General features: G+C 41.8%; 1 protein-coding gene across 2 annotated transcripts in view; it reads right to left on the bottom strand.

Moving 5' to 3' along the window:
- Positions 1-22,425, bottom strand: part of CTNNA3 (catenin alpha 3) — a 967,088-nt gene that overhangs the window by 315,398 nt on the left and 629,265 nt on the right. For both annotated transcript variants that reach the window (XM_045025624.1, XM_045025625.1), the window contains one exon: positions 22,132-22,224. In XM_045025624.1, the coding sequence (XP_044881559.1) occupies positions 22,132-22,224 (93 nt within the window). The remainder of the gene's footprint in view (positions 1-22,131; positions 22,225-22,425) is intronic.

Raw genomic sequence — 22,425 nt, forward strand, 5'->3', positions numbered from 1 at the left:
TAACACGCAATGCTATATAGTTTATAGTTATACATTTAGTTTACAGCTATCCTTTACACTTTAAAAACAATGTATTAAATTTAGACAGTGCCCAAGGTGCCTTCTACTATTCTAGATAGCGTGGGAAGGGCTGCACTGCAACCAGAGTCCCCAGTAACAAATCTGTGTGAATCAGATAGAATTCATCTTAGAGGTACCTGGGTAGCAAGCACTGACACAGCCACTACACCAGGGGTTCTCAGACTGGGGGGTTGGGACCCCTCAGGGGGTCACGAGGTTATTACATGGGGGGGTTGCGAGCTGTCAGCCTCCACCCCAAACCCCGCTTTGCCTCCCGCATTTATAATGATGTTAAATATATTAAAAAGTGTTTTTAATTTATAATGGGGGGGTTGCACTCAGAGGCTTGCTATGTGAAAGAGGTCACCAGTACAAGTTTGAGAACCACTGCACTACACTATGTGTAGCAAGATCCCTCCTCTGCACCTGGACAGATCAGCTAGCTCACCCATGCACCTTGAGGCAGTACATTCTATGCCCCCATACTCACTCGGTAGGTCTACACTGCATCTGGGAGTGAGCCTCTCAGCCTGGGCAGTTAAACTCGTGTAACCAGGGCTCACATTAGTGCTCTAGAAGTAGCTATGTAGACGCTGTGGCTCAGGCTGGAACTCGGTATTTCAAGCCTTGGGATAGGGTGGAACTTGAGAGCCTCAGCATCAAAGCAACATTTACACAGCTACTTTTAGCATGCTAAAAGCCCCAGTGACATAAATCTGTCTAACCGTGCTAGGAGGCTCGTTTCCAGAGACAGTGTAGATAGACCCACTGTGGTTGGTCCCTGTGCCAGAGGAATGCAGGAGGAGAGAAAGGCTTCTTGCACCTTTCCTGCTTTGCATATCCGCACAAGAGTCAGCTACATTTTTCCCCAACTAACTAATCTCACAAACCCACATGAGGTAGGTAAATTATTAGTGTTGCAGATAAGGAAACTAAAACATAAAAGTTAAGGTCAACATTGTCAAAAGCAGCCTCTGATTTTGAATGCCTCTGTGTTTGGGTGTCCAAATTTAAGATATTCAGAGTGAAATCCTGACCCCATTGAAGTTAATGGGAGTTTTGCCATCAGCTTCAGTGGGGTCAGAATTTTACCCACTATGCCTAATTTTCAGAAGTGATGAACATCCACAACTCCAGCTGAAGTCAAAGGGGACCCCAAAATTGAGGCTGTCAAATTAAGAGACCACTTTTGAAAATGTTAGCATGAGTGACCTGCCCAAGACCAGGCAGCAAAGATGGGATCATATTTTAGTAGTGCCAGGGTTCCAGTCTCTTGCTTTATCTAGTAGAACACGCTCCCCCGTCAATGTATGCTATTTAAATTTCCTTTCAGTGTAATTGCCTGCTACACCCATTCTCTGCTTTTTACTCCTGCCCTTCTTTCCTCTTTTGAAAGCCATACAAAAATAAATCTCACAGGAGTATTTGTATTATTTTGTTGTCATGCCCTGTTCCAGACTTCCCTATTGTATGGCCATCTTCCACTGTCAAGTCAGCAGTTTTCTTATTACAAGTCTCTTAATAATTATGTTATGCTGTGTTATTTTCCCTTTCTAGCATTCTGCTCCAGAACTGTCCACAAATAAATAAATAAATATTTTTCCATATAAGGTGAAAGTGGTAAATTTAGAAAAGGGCTGATAATTAATTGCTTTAAAAGGGAGAAGAAAAGATAAAGTTTTACCCTTCCAGCAGGAAAGCTTTCGACGTTTCTGTCACAAAAGAAGAAGAGAAGGAAGAAGCTTAAATGGCACTAATATTGTAGCACTCATAAGGGAATGTCAGGGTTAGGTTTACCTGTATACTCTCTCTTTATGGATTGAAGGTCTGTTGAGGCAGTCAAAGATCAGGTCATGGTTACTGGTCAAACCCAACATTTTCCCATTGGCATTGCATTTGGTCTACCTGCATGTGGGGGCCATAATGATTATGCTGAGAAATAGAAATAGCAGATGAAAGAATCTTATGAACTGGAATCAAAATGTTCTTAAAAACACATGCTACTCATGAAAAGAATCACTAAGATCAGAAAGTGGATAGTGCTGCCCTCATACCAGATGGCAGACTACTTGTCCAGACACTTTCACAGAGAGGGGGACCAGGCAAATTCAAATCCTACTGGGAAGATAAAATTCATGTAGTACTTCAAAGGAAAGGGGGTAGTACAGACCATGAAGTAAAAGTGGAAGATAAAAAAGGATGTTTTCTTCACCACAAACTTTTACTTCCCTGTGACATCTTATCCTTGGATATAACCCTCTTAACCATCACTGCAGAAGACAGAGAACAAAGCAAACTAGCACAATGAGAGCTCACAATGAAAACAGGAATTTGGACTCCAGTAATTCTGATAGTGAGAGCGAAGATGGACTATATTATGTGATGAAACCAGTTGCTGTCCATAGCACAGAAGCTGAATCCAGAGGCAGAAACATTTTATCCACATCTGGGAAATGAGGATATTGTTAACCCTGTAAACTTCAGAACTGATCATCACACTGATGTGACATTTACACCAGCTGTTGAAAGACATGAATGCCAAAATAGGAATATAGAACCTAAAATCAGTAGCGTACAAGGTGACAGAACAATCTAACTGACATGAGAGGTCGTCCTGCTAGAGAGAGCAGCAAAGAGTCCTGTGGCACCTTATAGACTAACAGACGTTTTTGGAGCATGAGCTTTCATGGGTGAATACCCACTTCGTCGGATGCATTCTCCCACAAAAGCTCATGCTCCAAAACGTCTGTTAGTCTATAAGGTGCCACAGGACTCTTTGCTGCTTTTACAGATCCAGACTAACACGGCTACCCCTCTGATACCTGCTAGAGAGAGAACATCCCCACAGATACTCACATATGAACAGTTAAGGACACCTATTTATCAGTGTCTACATCTAACTGTTGGGTTGGTGAATGCACCATGGGCTGTGCTCATGTTTGCACATGTCATACACCATGTACCTATTCCTGTACCTTCTCCTGCATTGTATCAAAGACTGATGTAACATTTGTAAATGATGTTATATTGACTTATGATATGGATATGGTTCTAAATAAAGTGTTTTATAGTTCTGGATACTTTGTTATTATGTTAATTCAGCGGAGTGTTTTCTAAATAGCTTACATATGCCAGTGACTTGGAGTTACCTGGTTATACCCTTTATTATATGGTAACTGTAATTTCATAATATAGGAATATCTTTGGGAATTTAAGATGGCTATTCTGTTGGATAGTAGAACCACACTTGCCACAGAAACATTCTGCTTAATGTGAAATAAACCAAAGAGATTCAGTTTTTACCATCAGTACCAGAACTTGTGAAAGTGGAGATTCAATTGAGGAGGACTGTTATAAGCTTACAGAATTTGTAGACTACTGTTAATAAATAAAATGAATGGACTGTATGCTGTATATTGTTAATAGAAATGCTGAGATGACATTACTTTTATAAGCTGGAAGTGTAGCACTGACAAGAGAATGTCAGGGTTAGATTTACCTGTACCATCTCCCTTTAAGGATTGGAGGTTTGCTGAAGGAGGCAAAAGGGATAATTCTGGTTGCAGCAGCAGAGGGGTGTGTGCTTTGAAAGTACTGAGCAGCAACAGGGCTTGTTCAAGCAGTGTTTTTTTTAATATCAAATCTAATAAAATTTAAGTTTTAAACTGTCCCTGCTCTGGGCATGTAACAGTAATATCTCTGTGCAATATACAACTGCAGTGTATGCACTCAAAACTTAAGTGGCTATTATCTCTTTTAAAGTAGTCAGTCATTTCTTACAGTAAATCTTGTCAAGACCTGCACTAATTGCAGGTGGGGTAAGCAAAAGAGAAGCTAAAGTGGAGCAGCCATGGCTGTGTTGCAGAAAACAAATGCACCAGCATATATATCATTAAGGTTTTTTTTACTTAATATTCTCATTTAAAATTTATTGAGGATTCTTTTCTAACATGACAGACCCTGAAAGATGAAAGTTAAGAAAGAAATCCTCAAGGCATTTTTATTGTTAATTATTCTTTGTCTTCTAAAACTGTCATGAAACAGCCAAACATTTATCAAGAGGTTTTTTGGGGATTCTAAGGGTAAATAGTTTTAGGTAAGAATTCTACTTCATACTTTTCCATTACTGAAAATCTAAGGCAAATGTAAGCAGTCAAATAAATAAGAAAATACTTTTGAGTTATCAAGTGTATCAGAGCCATAAATTCATAAGGTCATAGGCCTCAGGATATGTTTCAATGGCCCAGGGCGATAGAACACCCTGCCACAACAGATCATAATTGCTGCAATCTTACCACCTTTACAACAAAATATAAAATTCATCTCTTCTTCCAGTGGGCCAGACAAAAGCCTACTACACTAAATCAACAGTTTATGCTAGATGAAAAGGATGATAAAGAAGATTGTTTCCGTGCATGCTCATGGATGGGAAGGAGAGAACAAAAACATTTTTTTAAATACATTTTGCTGATTTTATGTGACTTACAATGCCCTGCAGCCTGTATCCTCAAAGATATTTAGGTGCCTAACTCCAAATGATTTCCACAGAAGTTAGGCACCTAAATGCCTTTGAAGATGTGAGACTCGGAAACTATAGATGTATATGCAGGGCAGATAAGACAGACAAAATGCTCAGTTCTGTTGCCTTTCTCAAGTATGTCTCTGCTTTAGCAATGACTGATGTGCTAGGGATCAAGGTGAGCTAGCTGACACCTCAACCCTGACAAGATGGGAGTGATGCTTTTTGGCATAGTGAATGATTCTAGAGAAGAAGGGCAATTTCTGCACCAGTAAGGAGACATGTGCTGCCTTGTGCCAAAATGCTTCTCTTGGGGTCTGAGAGTGAATTGAGCCCCCATCACATCATTGGAGTGTTCAATATCATTCTCTTTCTGGGGTTTGGCTTTACTGGTAATTTAGAAAGAGTAATACAACAAACCTCAACCCAAGCTTCTCTTCTAGGGTTTACCTCCAATATCTCCTTTGACATTGCTCTCTCTAGCCCACAAAAACAGCCCAACCCTGAAAGCAGTGCAGAAGCGAGTGTGGCAATCTCACAAACCATCTACAACAGCTTTGTGATCCCCCACGACTCCCTTTTGGGTTGGGACCCCCATGGTTACAACACTGAAATTTCAGATGTAAACATCTGAAAGAGTGAAATTGACTATTTAAAAAAATCCTATGACAGTGAATTTGACCAAAATGGGCCATGAATTTGGTAGGGTCCTAATAATTTCCCATCAATCTTAGTTTTAGCACCTGAGCCAAGAATGATTCAATAGAAGGATCTTGCAATCCTATATATGGTCTCAGAGCATCCCCATTGGACGGTTACATTGGATTTATTACTGTTCTTGGAATGCTAGATGTGGAAGCAGTGATGGATATTTAGTTTCTTATCTGTAACTGATCAGATGGGCTCAACCACTCCACTCTTATATGGACCTTGCAATGCCAGCCACACTTTTGTCATCACCAGGTTAGAGTACTATAATATGTCTTTATTAAGAATACACCTAAAGAGCACTCAGAAATTATAGCTGGAAAAAAAGGAAGCTGCATGCCTCCTGAATAGGTACGCTGCTATGAGCTTGTAACATGAATGCTTCAATCTCAACATTCGGTTCCTTTTTACTTCCACGTGCAGTTCAAACAGTGAATAACAGAGGACCCAATTACCCAAGAGATCACTTTTCACCCTGTAAAACTCTCGTGACAGGTGGGATTAACTGGCATATTTTTGCTACCAGATTTTAGAATAAAGTTCCGAGCTGAGTCTTCTATTTTTCTGCTAAACTTTCATTTGTTTCCTCATCTTCCATTCCCACAGCAACACCATTTGTCTATTTCATCTTATTTTCATGTCCTGTCAGATGCCTAGACTGTAAACTCTCTGCGGCAGGGACAGTCTTTTGTGCTACTTCTCTGTTCAGTGCCTATCACAATGAGACCAGTTGTGAGTTATAAATCTTATTTTTTAATTTAAGCCAGGTCAATGCTATGATAATGAACACAATAAAGCTAATAAAACAAACAAAAGTACATAGACCTGTTTCCATTTTATATTTAGTCATGTTGTGTGCCAAATTCAAAGGATGAGTTATCCTAACCTTAAACTCTCTATTTGGCACTACTGATCATTCTCATAAGAGCATGTGATTTGGATGTTGCATCTACTGCTGATGTTCTCTCTTCTTGTGTAGGATCTATTCAGGATGAAAGTGAGCCAGTACGGGCCGGTACGGCGTACCAGTAAGAACCAGCACCGGCCCATACTCAGCCCACATTAAAGCGCTTTAATATCCCTGCCCCTTTTCCCTCCCCCGTCAGCAACCCTGCTGGTGGGGCAAAAGGAGCAGGGAAGTTAAAGCACTGCCGCGGCAGCGCTTTAAGGACGGTCCTTTGCTACGGCAGCACTTTAACATTGCTGCGCCCCCACATTGGCGACCCTGCTGCAGGCCTCCAATAGCGGGGTGTGGGGAGATGCAGCAATGTTAAAGCGCTGCTGTGGCAAAGGACCTGGCAGCACTTTAACGTCTCTGCCCTTTTTGCCCCCCCATCGGCTGCCAACGGGCGGGGGGGGGGGGGAAGGGAGCAACTGCCCCGGAAATTTAAAAGGGCCTGGGTCTCCGAATGCTGCTGCTACTATCACGAAAGCGGCATCCAGAGCCCCGGGCCCTTTAAATCACCACTGGAGCCCCTGGTGGCGCAGGCCAGGCAGCGTGGAAGGGCTGGCTGGAGGATGCTTACCACCAGCCCCGCTCCTTCTGCCCAAGGCCCCTCCTCTTCCAGGGTGGAGCCAGCCCCAGCCACATACCGGTAAGTGACTGGAGTTACTTTCACCCCTGGATATATTACTTGCATCACTATGTACCTATAATATATTAAATGATAAATTATATGATGTTCATTATATTAATTATAAATTACATTTAAGTTATCACACAAAATTATATTAAATTAGTCTTGTAATTATCTTTATTGCATATGTCTTTAGTGCAGACGTGGGCAAACTATGGCCCGCGGGCCACATCCGGCCCGTGGGATCGTCCTGCTCGGCCCCTGAGCTCCCCTCCAGGGAGCCTAGTCCACGGCCCCTCCCACACTGTCCATCCCCCCACCCCCTCGCAGCCACACCGCAATGCAGGCTGCGCTCTGGCCCGCTGCTCCCGCTGGGCAGTGTGGGGAGCCCAGCTGGCTCTGTCGGGAAGTGTTATGGCTGCGAGCTCCTGCTGCTGGTAAGGGGGCAGCGGGGTTGGGTAAGGGAGCGGGGAGTCCTGGGGAGCAGTCAGGGAGGAGGGGGCGGTTGGATGGGGCAGAGGTTCTGGGGTGGTGGTCAGGGGATGGGGAACAGGGAGGGTTGGGAGTGGGAGTCCCGGGGGGCTGTCAGGGGCTGAGGGTGTGGATTGGGGTCAGGAGGGCAGTCAGGGGACAGGGAGCAGGGGTGTTGGATAATGGGGTGGGATCCCAGAGGGCAGTTAGGGGCAGGGGGTCCCAGGAGGGGGTGGTGGTCAGGGGACAAGGAGCAGAAGGCAATTGGATAGGGGGTGAGAGTCCCGGGGGGGGCTGTCAGGGGGAGAGGGTGTGGACAGGAGTTGGGGCAGTCAGGGGATAGGGAGCAGGGGGTTGGATGGGTTGGGGGTTCTGAGGGGGGCAATCAGGGGGCAAGAAGTGGGAGGGGGCAGATAGGGGGCAGGGGCCAGGCTTTTTGGGGCGGCACAGCCTTCCCTGCCCGGCCCTCCATACAGTTGTGCAACCCCGATGTGGCCATCGGGCCAAAAAGTTTGCTCACACCTTGCATTAGTGCCAAGAGGCCTCAGATAAGTCAAGCCACTATTGTGCTAGGCAATGTACAAACATATAATAAAGAACTGCCCCAAAGAGCTTAATATCTAAAAGACAAAAAAAAACCTTCTGCTCGGGACAGAGGGAGGAGGACAGAAGAGCTAACAACAACAGTAACAATAGGAAAAACAACTAAGAGTCCTTGTGGCACCATAGAAACTAACAAATTTATTTGGGCATAAGCTTTCGTGGGTTAGGGTTTGAAACCAATAACAGTAAGATGTTTTAGCATAGATGTTTTAAGTTCTATTGTAACTTTTTTGCTACAGTCCTGTGTGGAGATGGGCTGTTCAGAGCCACGCCATCTGAGTGGGAACAGCAGGCATCATTGTGCCGCAGGGAGCAGAGAGAATGTCCATCAGGAGACTCTGAAAGGGTGTGCAGCATACATTCCTCTGACACAACTGGCCAGTTTGGCTGGTTTGTGCACAGAGGCAGCAGTGCTTCACTCCAGCTCCTCCCTGCTCAGCTCACAAGGTCACAGAGACTACATAGGGTGGTTGTCTCCCACATAAAGGATGGACTACAAGAGATGAGGAAGATTCCCTGGGTCACCATCACAGGAACCAACCACAATTTAGACCTAAGTTATTTGCCATCATTTATAAGCAAGGTTATGGATGTGGAGCATCCCTTAATAGTTATTCTCATGAGCTCAATAGTTATATGTTGTGATTAGATCTGAGGTAGTGGGGTAGGTTCAGGCAGATGTAGAATGTCAAAATTGGTATTAAAGAGTTGCCTCCTGGGGAGATACCCCTTGTGCCTTTATATTGGCTCAGTGGCTGAATGGCCCAGCAGGCCTGGAAAGATCAGTCACAAAAGTCAATCTGGGAGCCCAAAGGCAGGAAATGGAAAGCAGAGACAAACCATCACTCTGGAGTTGCATGTTTTTACATTGCAGCGCTTCTGGAAATATAACAGGAGAACTGGCAGTCTGCAGATTGCTGCTGTGCTAGCACAGGAAATCACCTCATGAATGACTCTGCTGGTAACCGCCCAGAACACAACTCATTGGCACAGCCATCATTGCACTGTCAACTATATTTATTTTAACATTTGTAAAACCAAGGCTAACAGAAGTATCCAAGAACTGTAAAATTCCAGCAGGCTACTGCACCTAGTGAAGTTAATGGCAAAATTCTCATTGACTTCATCAGCAGTATGAGCGTCTTGATAACATGCTAAAAAACTGTACAAAAACATATTTGTTTTAGTTATACCAAAATGTCATCCTTTCATTATAGAAGTATTATTATTATTAAGGTCATGGTATGTACTTTTAATTAATTTGTCTATTGAAAGACTGGAGACAATACTAAATAAGAATGTTGATATTGTTAGAGATACTAACATCTGTTTTATCTCTTTTAAAGCAGATGGTTGGGAAATCACTTATTCCCCATTTTCCCCTCTATTACTTCTGCCCTTGTACAAGACTGTGCTATGTGGAGAAAATTGTATTAGGCATGATACCAGACACTTCAGCCAAGAGGATGAAACAATTGTGGTTATTAAGATGACATTGGTGAACAATTTTTTTGATTCTCTACTAAAATACTCCCTCCATCCCCCACCCATTTTATGTACCAGGGAAGAGAACAAAATGGGTGATTGACTTTCTGTTATATGAAAATAAATATAATACATAGGAAATTGAGATTCTGGAAGCTGCAAAAATCCATAGCAGCATAAAAGATGTTTAAATTCTTGGTTATCTGAAAAATGCAATATATTAAGGGAATGATTTTATAAACTTATTAGCTGACCCTCAAGTATTCATTTTTTTGAAAGGAGCATTATGCAATTTCTTTAAATATACAACATGCTTTTATAAAGAAAATACACATGACATTAATATATGTAACACGAAAGAAGAAGAAAAACAATTCAAAGTGACAAGGAATAAAGGAAAGATAAAAATCAAGAATAGGAAGTTAATAGGAAAAAAGAACATTTTACATCAATAATCTTTGAAACCTAGGGTATATATCCTGGAAGGCTCTCTACAGTATTTACTTGTAAAGCTTGAATGAGGTATATAGAGAACATCTGCTAGCGTGCAATAGTATAATGATTTTAGTTTGGGATGGCCATGCTATTTATAAGACTATAGAGCAGTGGTGGGCAATATGCGGCCTGTCAGGCTAATTCGCTGGCGGGCTGCAAGCCAGTTTATTTACATTGATTGTCCACAGGCACAGCCATCCACAGCTCCCAGTGGCCGTGGTTCACCATTCCTGGCCAATGGGAGCTGCAGGAAGAGGTGTGGGCCACAGGGACGTGCTGGCCACCACTTCCCGCAGCTCCCATTGGCCGGGAACAGGGAACTATGGCCACTGGGAGCTGTGGGCAGCTGTGCCTGTGGATGGTCAATGTAAACAAACTGTCTCGCGGCCTGCCAGTGGATTATCCTGACGGGCCACGTGCAGCCTGCGGGCTGCAGGTTGCCCATCACTGCTATAGAGAATACATGATCTCTGCCTTCAGAGCTTACAATCCAAACAGTCAAAGGATGTGGGATGGAATAAAATACATCAATAAATGCCTGGGGTGGAGTTCGGCAGCCATCTTACTAGGTTGCGTCTGACGAAGCGGGTATTCACCCACGAAAGCTTATGCTCCAATACATCTGTTAGTCTATAAAGTGCCATAGGACTCTTTGTCGCTTTTTACAGATCCAGACTAACACGGCTACCCCTCTGATAGGTTCAGAATGTTTGTTTTGGATTCTTTTTTAATACTCCCTTTCCCAACCACATCTCATCTGTCTTGTTGCCACAGGCTCCCACATCACAGATTTAGGGATGAATGTGAGAAAGATAACAAAAAAGCATTTGAAATGGTGCCCATGTTACTAGCACAGATCTTCACCTGTACACCCAACTAGCACATGTATAAATAGCAATGTAAACGGTGAGCCAAGGCTTAGGGAAGTAGATTACAGTAGAGTGCCCTGCCCACTTGAAACCTAGGGTATATATCCTGGAAGGTTCTCTACATACCCAAGCTGTACCTCCCATGTCTACATTGCTATTTCCAGCATTGTACTGTCCTGCTGCCAGAGCCTTTCCCACTGCAGCGAAAGGCTCCACCAACAGGGAAAGATTCTGGAAGGGGAGAGGCAGAGGGGAAAGACTCTGGCAGCACTCCCCTGACAAAATCTTTCTTTGCTGCTCTGAAAGGCTCAGGCAATAGGGAGCTGCCAGACCCTTTTCTGCTGCCTTCCCCCACAAGAGCATTTCACTGCCACTTGTAGCTACACATACCCTACACATCACAGGTAGCGTAGAAAAAGTCTTTTTGTTCAAAGGAAGGGAGGGCTGCAGGGGAGGCAGAATGCTCATGATATAAAACCTGCCCCAGAATCACTGACAGTTCCTGCCATTCTCCCTCACTGCCCACATATATTACAGAGAAAGAGGGTGCTGTGGTATAAAGATATTATCAGCATGCATTTTGGATGATCATTTTAGTGACAAAGACACAACTGAGTTATGCTGGTCATCCCAAATGAGTGCAATAGAATCACGGAATCTTAGAAATGTAGGGCTGGCAGGGACCTCAAAAGGACATCTAGTCCAGCATTCTCCACTGAAGCAGGACAAAGAATACCTAGACCATCCCTGTTCTTAAAACCTCCAATGGTGGGGATTCCACAAACTTCCTTGGAAGACTATTCCAAAGCTTAACTATTTTTAAAGTTAGAAATTATACCTAACCTTAATCTCCCTTGCTGAAGCTTAAGACGATCACTTCTTGTCCTATCTTCTGTGGACAGGAGAACAACTGATTACTGTCCACTTTATAATAACCCTTAATGTATTTGAAGACTTATCAGATTCCCCCCCAGTCTTATTTTCTCAAGCCTAAACACCTAAAGCCTAAACAGTTTTTTAAATCTTTCCTCATATGTTATGTTTTCTAAACCTTTGATAATTTTAGTCATTCTCCTTTGGACTCTCTCCAATTCATCTATATCTTTCCTAAAGTGAGGGGCCCAAAACTGAATACAGTGCTCCAGCTGATGCTTTGCCAGTGCTGAGTAGAACAGGACAATTACCTCCTGTCTTACTCTGGTTAATATATCCTAGAGTGATAGTTGTCTTTTTCACAACTGTATCACGTTGCTGGTTCATTTCAATTTGTGATCTATTATAACTCTCAGTTCCTTTTCAGCAGTAATACTGCCTAGCCAGTTATTCCCAATTTTGTATTTGTGCATTTGATTTTTCCTTTGAACATTAGTACTTTGCACTTGTCTTTACTGATTTCAATCCAAGTCTCCAATTTCTCAAGTTATTTTTGAATTCTAATGCTGCCCTCCAAAGTGCTTGCAGCCCTCCCCCCACTCCAGGTTGGTATCATCTGCAAATTTTATGAGCATAATCTCTTCTCCATTATTCAAGTCATTAATGAAAATACTTGTCTAGCACTGGATGCAGAACCGATCCATGCAGGACTTCACCATAAATGTCCCACACACCAGTTTGACAGGGAACCATTGATAACTATACTGCATACCATCTTTCAACCAGCCGTGCACCCATCTTATATTAATTTAATCTAGGCCACATTTCCCTAGTTTTCTTATGAGAATGTCATATGGGATTGCATCCAAAACCTTATTAAAATCAAGATATATCACCATTTCATAAACAGATAGTTAAGGGTTAATGCCTCTTACCTGTAAAGGGTTAAGAAGTTCACCTAGCCTAGCTGACACCTGACCAGAGGAACCAATGAGGGAACAAGATGTTTCAAAAGGAAGGAGAGAAGTTTCCTTTGTTTAGTTGTTTCAGTTTCAGCCGGGGTGAAAAAGATCAAGGAAGAAGCCTCTGATCAGAGTAGTAAGTTTAGAAAGGGATAAATAGGTTTATGTTTATTTCTTTGTAACCTGTCTTGTGCAATTAGAGGAAGAATCAAATTGGGTATTTTCATTGGTGTAATTAAGTTTTTGCCCAGGGGAACATCCTCTGTGTTTTGAATCTGTTTTCTGTGAGAGTAGCTGGTATGCTAATCTCTCCCAGAGGGTTTTCTTTTACCTTTCTTTTCTTTAATCAAAAGCCTTTTTTTTAAATAACCTGACTGATTTTTCCTTGTTTTTAGATCCAAGGGGTTGGATCTGGATCCACCAGGAGTTGGTGGGAGAAAGGAGGGGGGATGGCTAATTTCTCCTTGTTTTAAGATCCAAGGGGTTTGGATCTGTGTTCACCAGGAAATTGGTGAAGTCTCTCAAGGCTACCCAGGGAAGGGAGTGCTTGGGGGTGGTGGCAGCCAGACCAGATCTAAGCTGTTAATTGAGCTTAGAGCTTCTCATGCAGGTCCCCCACATCTGTACCCTAAAGTTCAGAGTGGGGAAGGAACCTTGACACACCATAAAAAGTTTATATCATACAACACCATGCTACAGTCCCATATGACACATACATTACAGAAAAATAGGGTATATGTATATAACCTTGCTGCCTGTAAAGCCTTAGCTACTATGGTCCTGATTCTTGGTTACACTAAGGGCTTGGCTACACTTGCGAGTTAGAGTGCATTAAAGCAGCCCTGGGCACCCTAACTCACTGCCTGTCCACACTGGCAAGGCACTTAGAGCGCTCTGACTCCATGGCTAGAGCGCTCCTGGTAATCCACCTTGGCGAGAAGCATAATACTTGGTGCGCCTCAAGTGAAATGCCTGGGTGTCAGTGTGAATGAAGTGTTGCATTACTGTGCTCTGATCGGCCTCCAGAAACGTCCCATAATCCCAGCAAATCAAGTGGCCACTCTTGTCATTGTTTTGGAATCTCTGCAGGAATGTGGATATCAAAGCAAATCATTGTGAGAGAGAGGTGCAAGGGGGGAAGGGAAAAACTGCTGCTGTCTGAACTTACAAGACAGCATGCTAACATGCTCTCAGCCCCCCCAAAACCCACTCTTCCCCCCCCCCCGCATACACACAACACACTCCCTGTCACACTCCACCCCATCCCTCTCATTTGAAAAGCACATTGCAGCCATTTGCATGCTGGGATAGCTACCACAATGCACTGCTCTCTGTGGCTGCTGCAAGTGCCACAAATGTGGCCATGCCAGTGCACTTGCAGTTGTCAGTGTGGATAGACTGCAGTGCTTTCCCTGCCACGCTCTACGAAGGCTAGTTTAACTCACAGCGCTCTACATTTGCAAGCGTAGCCATGCCCTAAGGCTCCTCCTTTATGCCACTCTGGCAACTAAATGGATTCACAAATTGCAGAGTCAGAAGATTCAACTTATACAAAGTATGCGCCTTGGTTTTAATAGTCATCTAAAGTGAGGAACTAATGTCAACAATAGTTAAAACATATGAGGTTCACAAACATGAAAAGAGAATGACATTAAGGAATGATAATTATATTGTCCAGGGATACACCATTTATTCTGCTATTTTCATTAGTAGTAAAAGGTGAAAAAAAAATAGAACAGACAGCAGTGCCAATGTGCCTATCAACAACATTGTTTACACAACCTGGAGCCAAATACTAAGGCTCTCACTACTGACTGCATTTTAATATTGACTATTGTAGAATGAGACTGGTTTTAGAAGAGTTATGGCCTTAAATTCAGAGACAGTATTCAATAGCATCTTCCTTTCCCAGTCAGGCACCACAAGAATTGTTATGTCATCCAAAAAGTGGAAGGCCTGAAATCATAGAAAAAGCTTTTGTAGCACAGCCACTGATGACATTAACACCCTGGCCCTACTCCACTGCCAAACCCAAGTAGTTTTGCAATTTTCTGAAATCAAAAAGCAGCTTTGCATTTTTAACTTACCACTTCTTTAGCTGTGATTAACGAGGCTGTATCCAAGAATCTTCTGTGGTCTGAAGCAACCCTCTACCATTCACTGAAGTCCAGTTTGTAAAAGTGTCATTTTATGTCCTCAAAATTCCACAAGGATTTTTTCTGTGTTTCTGCACTGAACTATTTGAAACAATAACCCTCTGTGTCTTGTTCTGTTCCAGGCCCCTCAACCTCTACGGGCTGCAGTACCTCCTCAGCTTGCTCACACTGCAGCAGGAGCTTAGGCCAAAATACCTCCATGGACCATTCCAAGAGGAAGCATTTCCCTGATTAATTTATAGCTCAGTTTCTGAAGAGGGTCAACAAGTCGATTCCAGTAACAAAGAGAGGAGGACTTGTGGCTAGAAGAAAGGTATGCCGAAGTAGGACAGGGTTTCAGCACAGGAGTAGGCACTTGCTTTGCAGTTCCTGGAACAGGAATGGCAGCTAAGGGAGGAGAACTGAGCACAGCAGAAACAGCTGTTTGAGTGGCTCATATCACTAATGACCACAAGATAGCAGCTCCTGCTGCATCACTCACACCATGACCTGACTCCTCTGCACACTACCCTGTGCTGCAGTCCAGAAGCAGCTTGGAAGACTCCATGCCTGGGTGGCAAATACAACTGTGCCCCAGGAGTGGGCAGGGCAACCTCACCCCCTTCAGCCCTCCATATTGACCCCTCTCCTCTGTGGATGCCTCCACCCTCCTTCCAAAGTGCCATGAGCCTGGTAAATGGAGCAAAAAGAACAAGGAGAACGAATGGAAAGATGACGTGCCACAATAGGGGGTTTCTGTCATGTACAGGGTTTCACTGTTTGCACTTGTTCACGCACTTTCTGAAATGTTTCAATGTTGTCAAATCTGCATTTTTCACACACAAAAAATCTGTCAAAAAAAATTTGCCCAGCTCTAGCCAGGAGCCATCTTTCCCCTCTATTGATCAAGCTGCCATGATACAAACACCTCCCATCAGCCTTTCTTACGTCTCCTTCTGATGGATGTGCAGGTTTCTGAGTCAATTCAGATAACCCTTGAAACTTTGGATGCTTATCCAAAACTTTTTCTGAGCCTTGGTTGAAATGTCACAGGAACAGGATTTACAAAGAGATTTCATGTATCTCCCATTTCCAATTAAGCCAGAATAGCTTATCTCACAGGATTTCAAGGCTTCTGGCCAGGACTGGAATTGGAATCAAGAAATGCAGAGACCCACCCAGTTGTTCTGAACCTGAAAAAATGTTTGGTTCAAAGGGCTTACTGAAGGCTTATGATGGCTCCTATTAAATAAGATTCTCTTTGCCCATATCTAACTCCACTTGGACATACTTGAAATGTATTGTAAAAGTCTATCTAGTAGAGGGAGCTGCTGAGGGAGAAGAAAGACAAATAAAATTATATTCAATATACTGAGTTATCCATGTATTGAATATTAATAAAATCAATAGATGGGACAGATTAGTGTGAAGACTGGAGAAAAAGGTGGCACTTACAGACATTGTTCAATTTTACTGTATCAATAAAAATAGTTTGAAGCTTAGTGCAAATAGAAATATACTGCCAATATTTAATTCCTCCTAACATGCAATCAGAAGGTCCGATACTGTGAGTAGTCCAGGTACAAAATTCCCATTGAACTCAATGGACATTCTAGCATGGAGTATTTGCAAGACTAGACACAAAGAGACATTACAGACACTGACAGCACATAAGACAATCAACCCCAACACACTTTCCCCCCATAAACTTGAAGTCAAAATGTGATCTCAGTGCTTCATGGAGCATTATACTTCAGCTGGGAGTCATTATGATTTCTACTAAACCTGTTCTACACATCTCAGACCTTCACTTTGTTGGTTCCATCTGAAATAAGCCATGAAGTGTATAGTCATAGAAATGCTACCCATCTGCCTCAGTAGGTGGGGAAACTCGATGAGACTGGTTGTGAAAGGAGATAGTCCCAGCAGACAGTGAGGAGCTAATTAGGAGACATTTCTTGAGAGGAATACCAATAGATTCTTGGCCAGCTTCAGAGGGAGAGGTGCTGATTTGTCAGATTTCCGTAGTTCTATTCAAAACTGGCTCCCCAAGAGGAGTGCTAGGTTTTATTCCCCAGATCTTGGGATTTAATCTGGAATGGGGGCCATGTGGAGCCTCTCAGCACTGTTCTGGCAGCACCACCCTACTGAATTGGAACTAGGAATGGAAATCTGGCCTGACAGATGCTGCATGTCTAACCAATCGCTCATGGGGGGGGAGGAAGGAATTTTTTCCTCCCATAGGTCAAGGACCAGGGAGTATTTTGCCTTCCTAGGAGTGCCTTCAAGCCACAGTGGTTTAAGAAGGAATGTGCTCCTTATCTATCTGAGGCATGGCAATGTAAGGTTGTTATTTTTAAGAAACAGGAATGGCCCTAGCAAAAATCTTTGCCTTTCCAGTAAAAATACACATTAAAGGTGTTCTTTACTCTTTGCATGTCCCAGTCGGGGGGGAGGGGGGAAGAGTTGGAGGGGAGCTACGCCACTGTCATACAGTCTGTCATTAGCAGATACACACTGTTAGCTGGGGCGTCTCATAACTTCTGCATCGGTTCATATTGCTGAAATCCTTCCCATCACTGTATTAATGAACATTAATACAGATCCAGAAACTTACCAGGCTTACAGCCACATTGGAACCTATTAAATGCCTGGTATAGCAGAGTATGAACAATGGGTGGGGAGCAGTCCCTGACCTGTGTTAAAGTTTAATAAAATTGTGGCCTGCTGCTTAAATCCATCCATGTGTGTGTCCTCATGTCGTTGCTGTGTCTGTATCGAGTGCTCTATGCCTTCGGTATTTTCAAGAACAGCATTACATTTGGCCACAACAGGTTCTGAGGCAAAAGGGAATAAATCATTCTCTTTCCTTAGCTCATTATAAGCCTCCTGACCACTCCAACTACATCCTGCAAAACAAATTAATAAATCCATAGACCTCAGGAGTGATTTTCAAAGGCACAAATGTCAGTTACCTGTGTAACTACCTTTGACAGTAATAGGAGTAATTGAAAGTCAATGGGAACTAAGTGCATAACCGTCATTTGTACATTTGAAAATCCCCCTGTTTACCCTTTGCTTTGTAAATACCTAGAGGCAAAGCCCAACCTGTGATACGTGGCTGTGTGTTGGGAAGGAGAATGGAGGTTTGAATGCTTCTCACTTGTCGCAAGCAGTAGAATCCCTAGTCAGGGAGATTAAGAGGAAGCCAGCTTCCATGTTAATGTAACATTGCATCAGTGACAGCTAGGGCACACATCTTGGTCCTCAGCCAGCTATCACATACACTGGAATATGTAGCATGTTTGCTGGTTGTGTGTGTAGTCGGGTGTGTATTTGTTCTTTTTCAAAAGTGAGCAGTAAGGTATCGCCTGCAGCATACCCTGCCCCAGAAGTCTCTCTTCCCCCAATCCATTTAGGCCTCTTTGGGCAAGGGCGGGTGCGTCTTGTAACAAATACCTATGTAATAATCCTGCTCCACACATTCACCTTTGCATAGGTCCTTCATAGAAAACTTAGAATTTCACCATTTATCTTTTACATAATTGTCCTTGGCTCTATTTTTTGCATGCACAGAATTGCCCAGTGCAGCCCAATACAAACAAAAGATATTTCTCTTGGAATGATAAACTGTTCTCATGCTCAGCCTTTAGAGCCAATATTCATATTTGAATGTGAACACTGGCTCTGACCCAAAATCAGGCATGAATATAAATAGTTTCTGTGTCCTGCCCTACTTAATATTGTTTTTCACTTTTTCTAAGATAATCTTTCTTCTTTCCATGTTATCTATATTACACAGATAAGACCAATCTCTGGAAAAGGAAATTTTGTTTTGCTGTAAATGTGTTTTCTGCAAACTTTCTGCATTAGTTCAGAAACCTGTTCTAGAAATATCCTTTCACCAGAGAAAGAATAATCTGACCAAAAGAACAGATTTACAGAAGTTATATTTACAGGCATGTGAACAAAATGTTAAGTCTCTCTCTCTCTCTCTACTCCAGCTTGGGGTGTTGGAATTAAGAAGCTGTGCTCTGATGGGGATATTTAACAGAGCATCAACCATGGTAAAAGTCATAACTATATCAACCATATTGCCATGAAAAACAAAATGTTCGGAAAAAATATGAATTTAAACTTTCTTCCAGTTTTTCACTTTTTGCACATGGGCAGAGACAGAATATGAATGAGGAAGCAGAAGACAGAAGGGAAAGAATGGGGATTTAATTGAGCCAGCTCTTGGGCTCTATCTGTAGATCAGACTTCTGAGGGTGTGTCTACACTACTATTAAACACCCGTGGCTGACCCATGCCTGCTGACTTGGGATCACAGAGCTTGGGCTAAGGGGTTGTTTAATTGTGGCATTCTGAGTCTGGCTGCAGCCCAAGTTTTGTACCCTTTCACCTTTCAGGATCCTAGAGTCCAAGCCTGAACATCTATACCACAAGTGAACAGCCCTTTAGCCCGAGTCAGCTGGCACAGGCCAGCCATGGGTTTTTAATTGCAGTGTAGACAAACCCTGAGAGCAACAAGAAGAAAAGGCGGAGGAACCACAAGGGCCTTAGAGAAGAGGATCTGATTCTCCCATAGAAGACAGGCTGGGTCTTCGTTCTCCTAAATTCTCATTTTTCCTGTCCTACTCCTCTTAATGGCCAATTATGCAGGACAGATCCTTTGTTTCATCTACCCACAGGGTGGGGTAAGGGAGGGGGAGAGCAAGAAGAAACCTCAAGAACCGAGAAGAAAGGGAACCCAACCTTTTCCTACTCCAACAGCTTAGTACTTGCATATAGTACTGTTTTCTCTGGGAAATCCAAATCTTTTAACTTCTTCAGTTTTCTGCATTTCCCCCATTTCTGAATAGTTTAGTCTCCATCTGTAAGAGGGTCCCTGTCTGTCTGAGAGGAACACCTAACTACCTTTGCAGTGAGAATCACTGTGTACACAGTGTAAAATAGGGAGGCAGAAAAAGGCAGACAATGGATTAGGAAATTTTCTGCCAAATTTCTCTCTCTGCAACATAAAAGGGGAGTATTTCCCACATGTTTCAATGTCATGTTTTTCACTATATACAAGTTACATGTGCTATGTAGAAACTTCATCAATATTGGATTTTTACTGAGCCTGCAAAGTGTCTGTAAAATAATTATTTAGTACAAAAACAAAACCACTAGTAACAAGAAAAGTAGCTCCTTTTAATTTGCAGCTACTATTTAATTAATTGCTATCTTAATGATGACATTTATCTACATTAAAGATTCTTCAAAGAGATCCCCCACATAAAGTGTATGGAAGGCACATAATTCAGGAACTACTGTAATTATGTAAACAGCAATGCTATCTATCTGTTCTGGTGTAGATCCACAATTTATTTTTTATGTTTGAGCAATAGTCTCCATTTGTAGTCTCCGTTTGAGTAACCACATTACCACCATAGTTTAGAATCACTCCTACTTATTGTCACTGCAGTGCAGGACAGCCTATGTAATATGAGTCTGTATCTATGAATTCTAATAATAAAGATTTTTCCTCTGAGAGTTGTAAATTCTATATCTATTTTTTCACAGTATAATACAGAAAATGCTACTGTTCAAACCTGCTGCATTCTGGGGCCCCAAGGATTTTTTTAATTCAACCTTTTCAGATTTCAATTCAACTACCATGGTTCCCATCAAACAATGTAGCTTACACAAAGAAATGCCTACATGGCATAATGGTAAAAACAATCCAACAGCTAATTTTGTCCACCATAGGCATTCAAGCATATAGAGGACATGCTGCATGCAGATCTCCTCCTTCCAGGTCCCATGGAGGCCCCTTGCAGGGATTCTCAGAGCATTCTTCCCCCCTTTGGAGGGTTTTTTCCCCCGATAATAAATGTGCTGGTCTTAGTCCTTACTTGGGTAAAATATCCATTGCTTTCACTAGGAATGTTGCTTTAGTAAGAGAAGAATCAATTTTGCAGTATTAATCAATTATTAATAATTAGTATTTGGCATATGTGCATCAGTTTTATTTTATGTTATGTTGTTGTTTTAATTGAAAGTGCTCCAGAATCGTTAATAATTCTTACTCAAAACATCCCTGACAGGTAAATGTTATTGCCATTTTACTGATAGGATATTGAAATATAGGCAGGTTAAATGGCTTGCCAACTCGTATTGAGGCAGAATTAGAACTCGGGTGTTCCTGGCTCCAGATGCGATACTCAGACCATGTCCCTCTCTTTAGAAAAGGAACATACATCCCAAAACATAATAAAGCATTAAAAACATGCATTTTTACTCTGAGTACAAATACAACCTGAAAAAAGGTACTTGGTCACAAATTCTACATACAAATTTAACGATAATAATCAATGAAAGCAAAAACAATGGGCTGAACAACACTCAACTGTAAATAATTACAAAAATATTCACAGTGCATTACTGTAATTGAACTGAAAGTGCAGTGTTTGTAGCATGCATGGCATTATTGACATCTGTCTGTCTTTTCTAGCCTTATGTGCATTCCAGGCTTCTAATGTATGTTAAATGTGCACTGAGAGAAGAACAGATCCCTTGATCTTGTAACAAGAAATTCCATTAAACTTTGGTCTTTACTGTCCTATTTCAACTACAGTAATCTTTCAAACTTGTTAAAAGAGAAAAACCTTAAATGTGTTGCATCAGCTGTACTATTCTTTCAAGATCTAATCTTGAATTAACACAGCCTCAAAGCTAATGCACTTCTATTCTACTCACAGAAACCTATATAGTTCTTTTAATAGAGGAAATAGAATTTCTCAATTTTACTTTCAGTGTACTTCAACAGAATAATGTACTTCCCCCGAATCCTTCAAATATACTAAATGCATGTTTGGTCCTTTACATTAATATTCTTGGTGAAAATGTACTTGTTGTTCAGCTGCTTGTCATTTATCCTCCCAAAAGAAAAGCCCAAAATTTTTTGGGTAAAGACGATCAGTAGATCCCAAACCCATTAAGAATAAAAAAAATCAAAGTATATAAAAGTTTCAAATAAAAATAAAAATATATATTTGTTATAGTGGGCAAAGAGAATCCCCAATTAGGTTCTGGGATTGGCATAGTTTATTCAACCTGGTTAATTTCTAGCAATCTCTCTAGCAAAGTGTGCTTTTCCAAATTATTTATTGCTGTCTGTCTATAAAGATTATTAGCTACTCTTTTGTTTCAATCTCTTACAAATAGTAAAAAGAGAATAATTGAATATTTTAATTTGAATTACCCTTTGCTTTCTAATTACTGTTTTAGACTGAATATTTAGGAGTGAATGAGCGTATACATTGGTTTATGCTCCATATGGGTTACACATGGTGCCTTGTGATGGGAATTAATTGAAAAAAGTCATACCTGTGGGCACAAAGTCTCTATGCGATTAGCTGCCATTTGGACAATTTTAATTCCATCTTCATTAGTTGATAGTGAACAAGCAAGATTAGCCACCTTAAAGAAAAAAAAAGTATTTTAAGTATGCATTCATTTTCATAAAAATAAATTGCATAGAAATAAATATTGCCTTGCTAAACTGAAAGAAATCTATGCAAGAAGCATTATTTTGATAAGTTAATTTGGCAAAGAACATGTTGGAACAAGGACACTGACTATGAGAAAAAGGAGGTGAGGGAAAAAGGTAGAAATAAGAAA

Source organism: Mauremys mutica, chromosome 7, assembly GCF_020497125.1.
Source record: "Mauremys mutica isolate MM-2020 ecotype Southern chromosome 7, ASM2049712v1, whole genome shotgun sequence".
NCBI classification, from domain to species: domain Eukaryota; kingdom Metazoa; phylum Chordata; order Testudines; family Geoemydidae; genus Mauremys; species Mauremys mutica.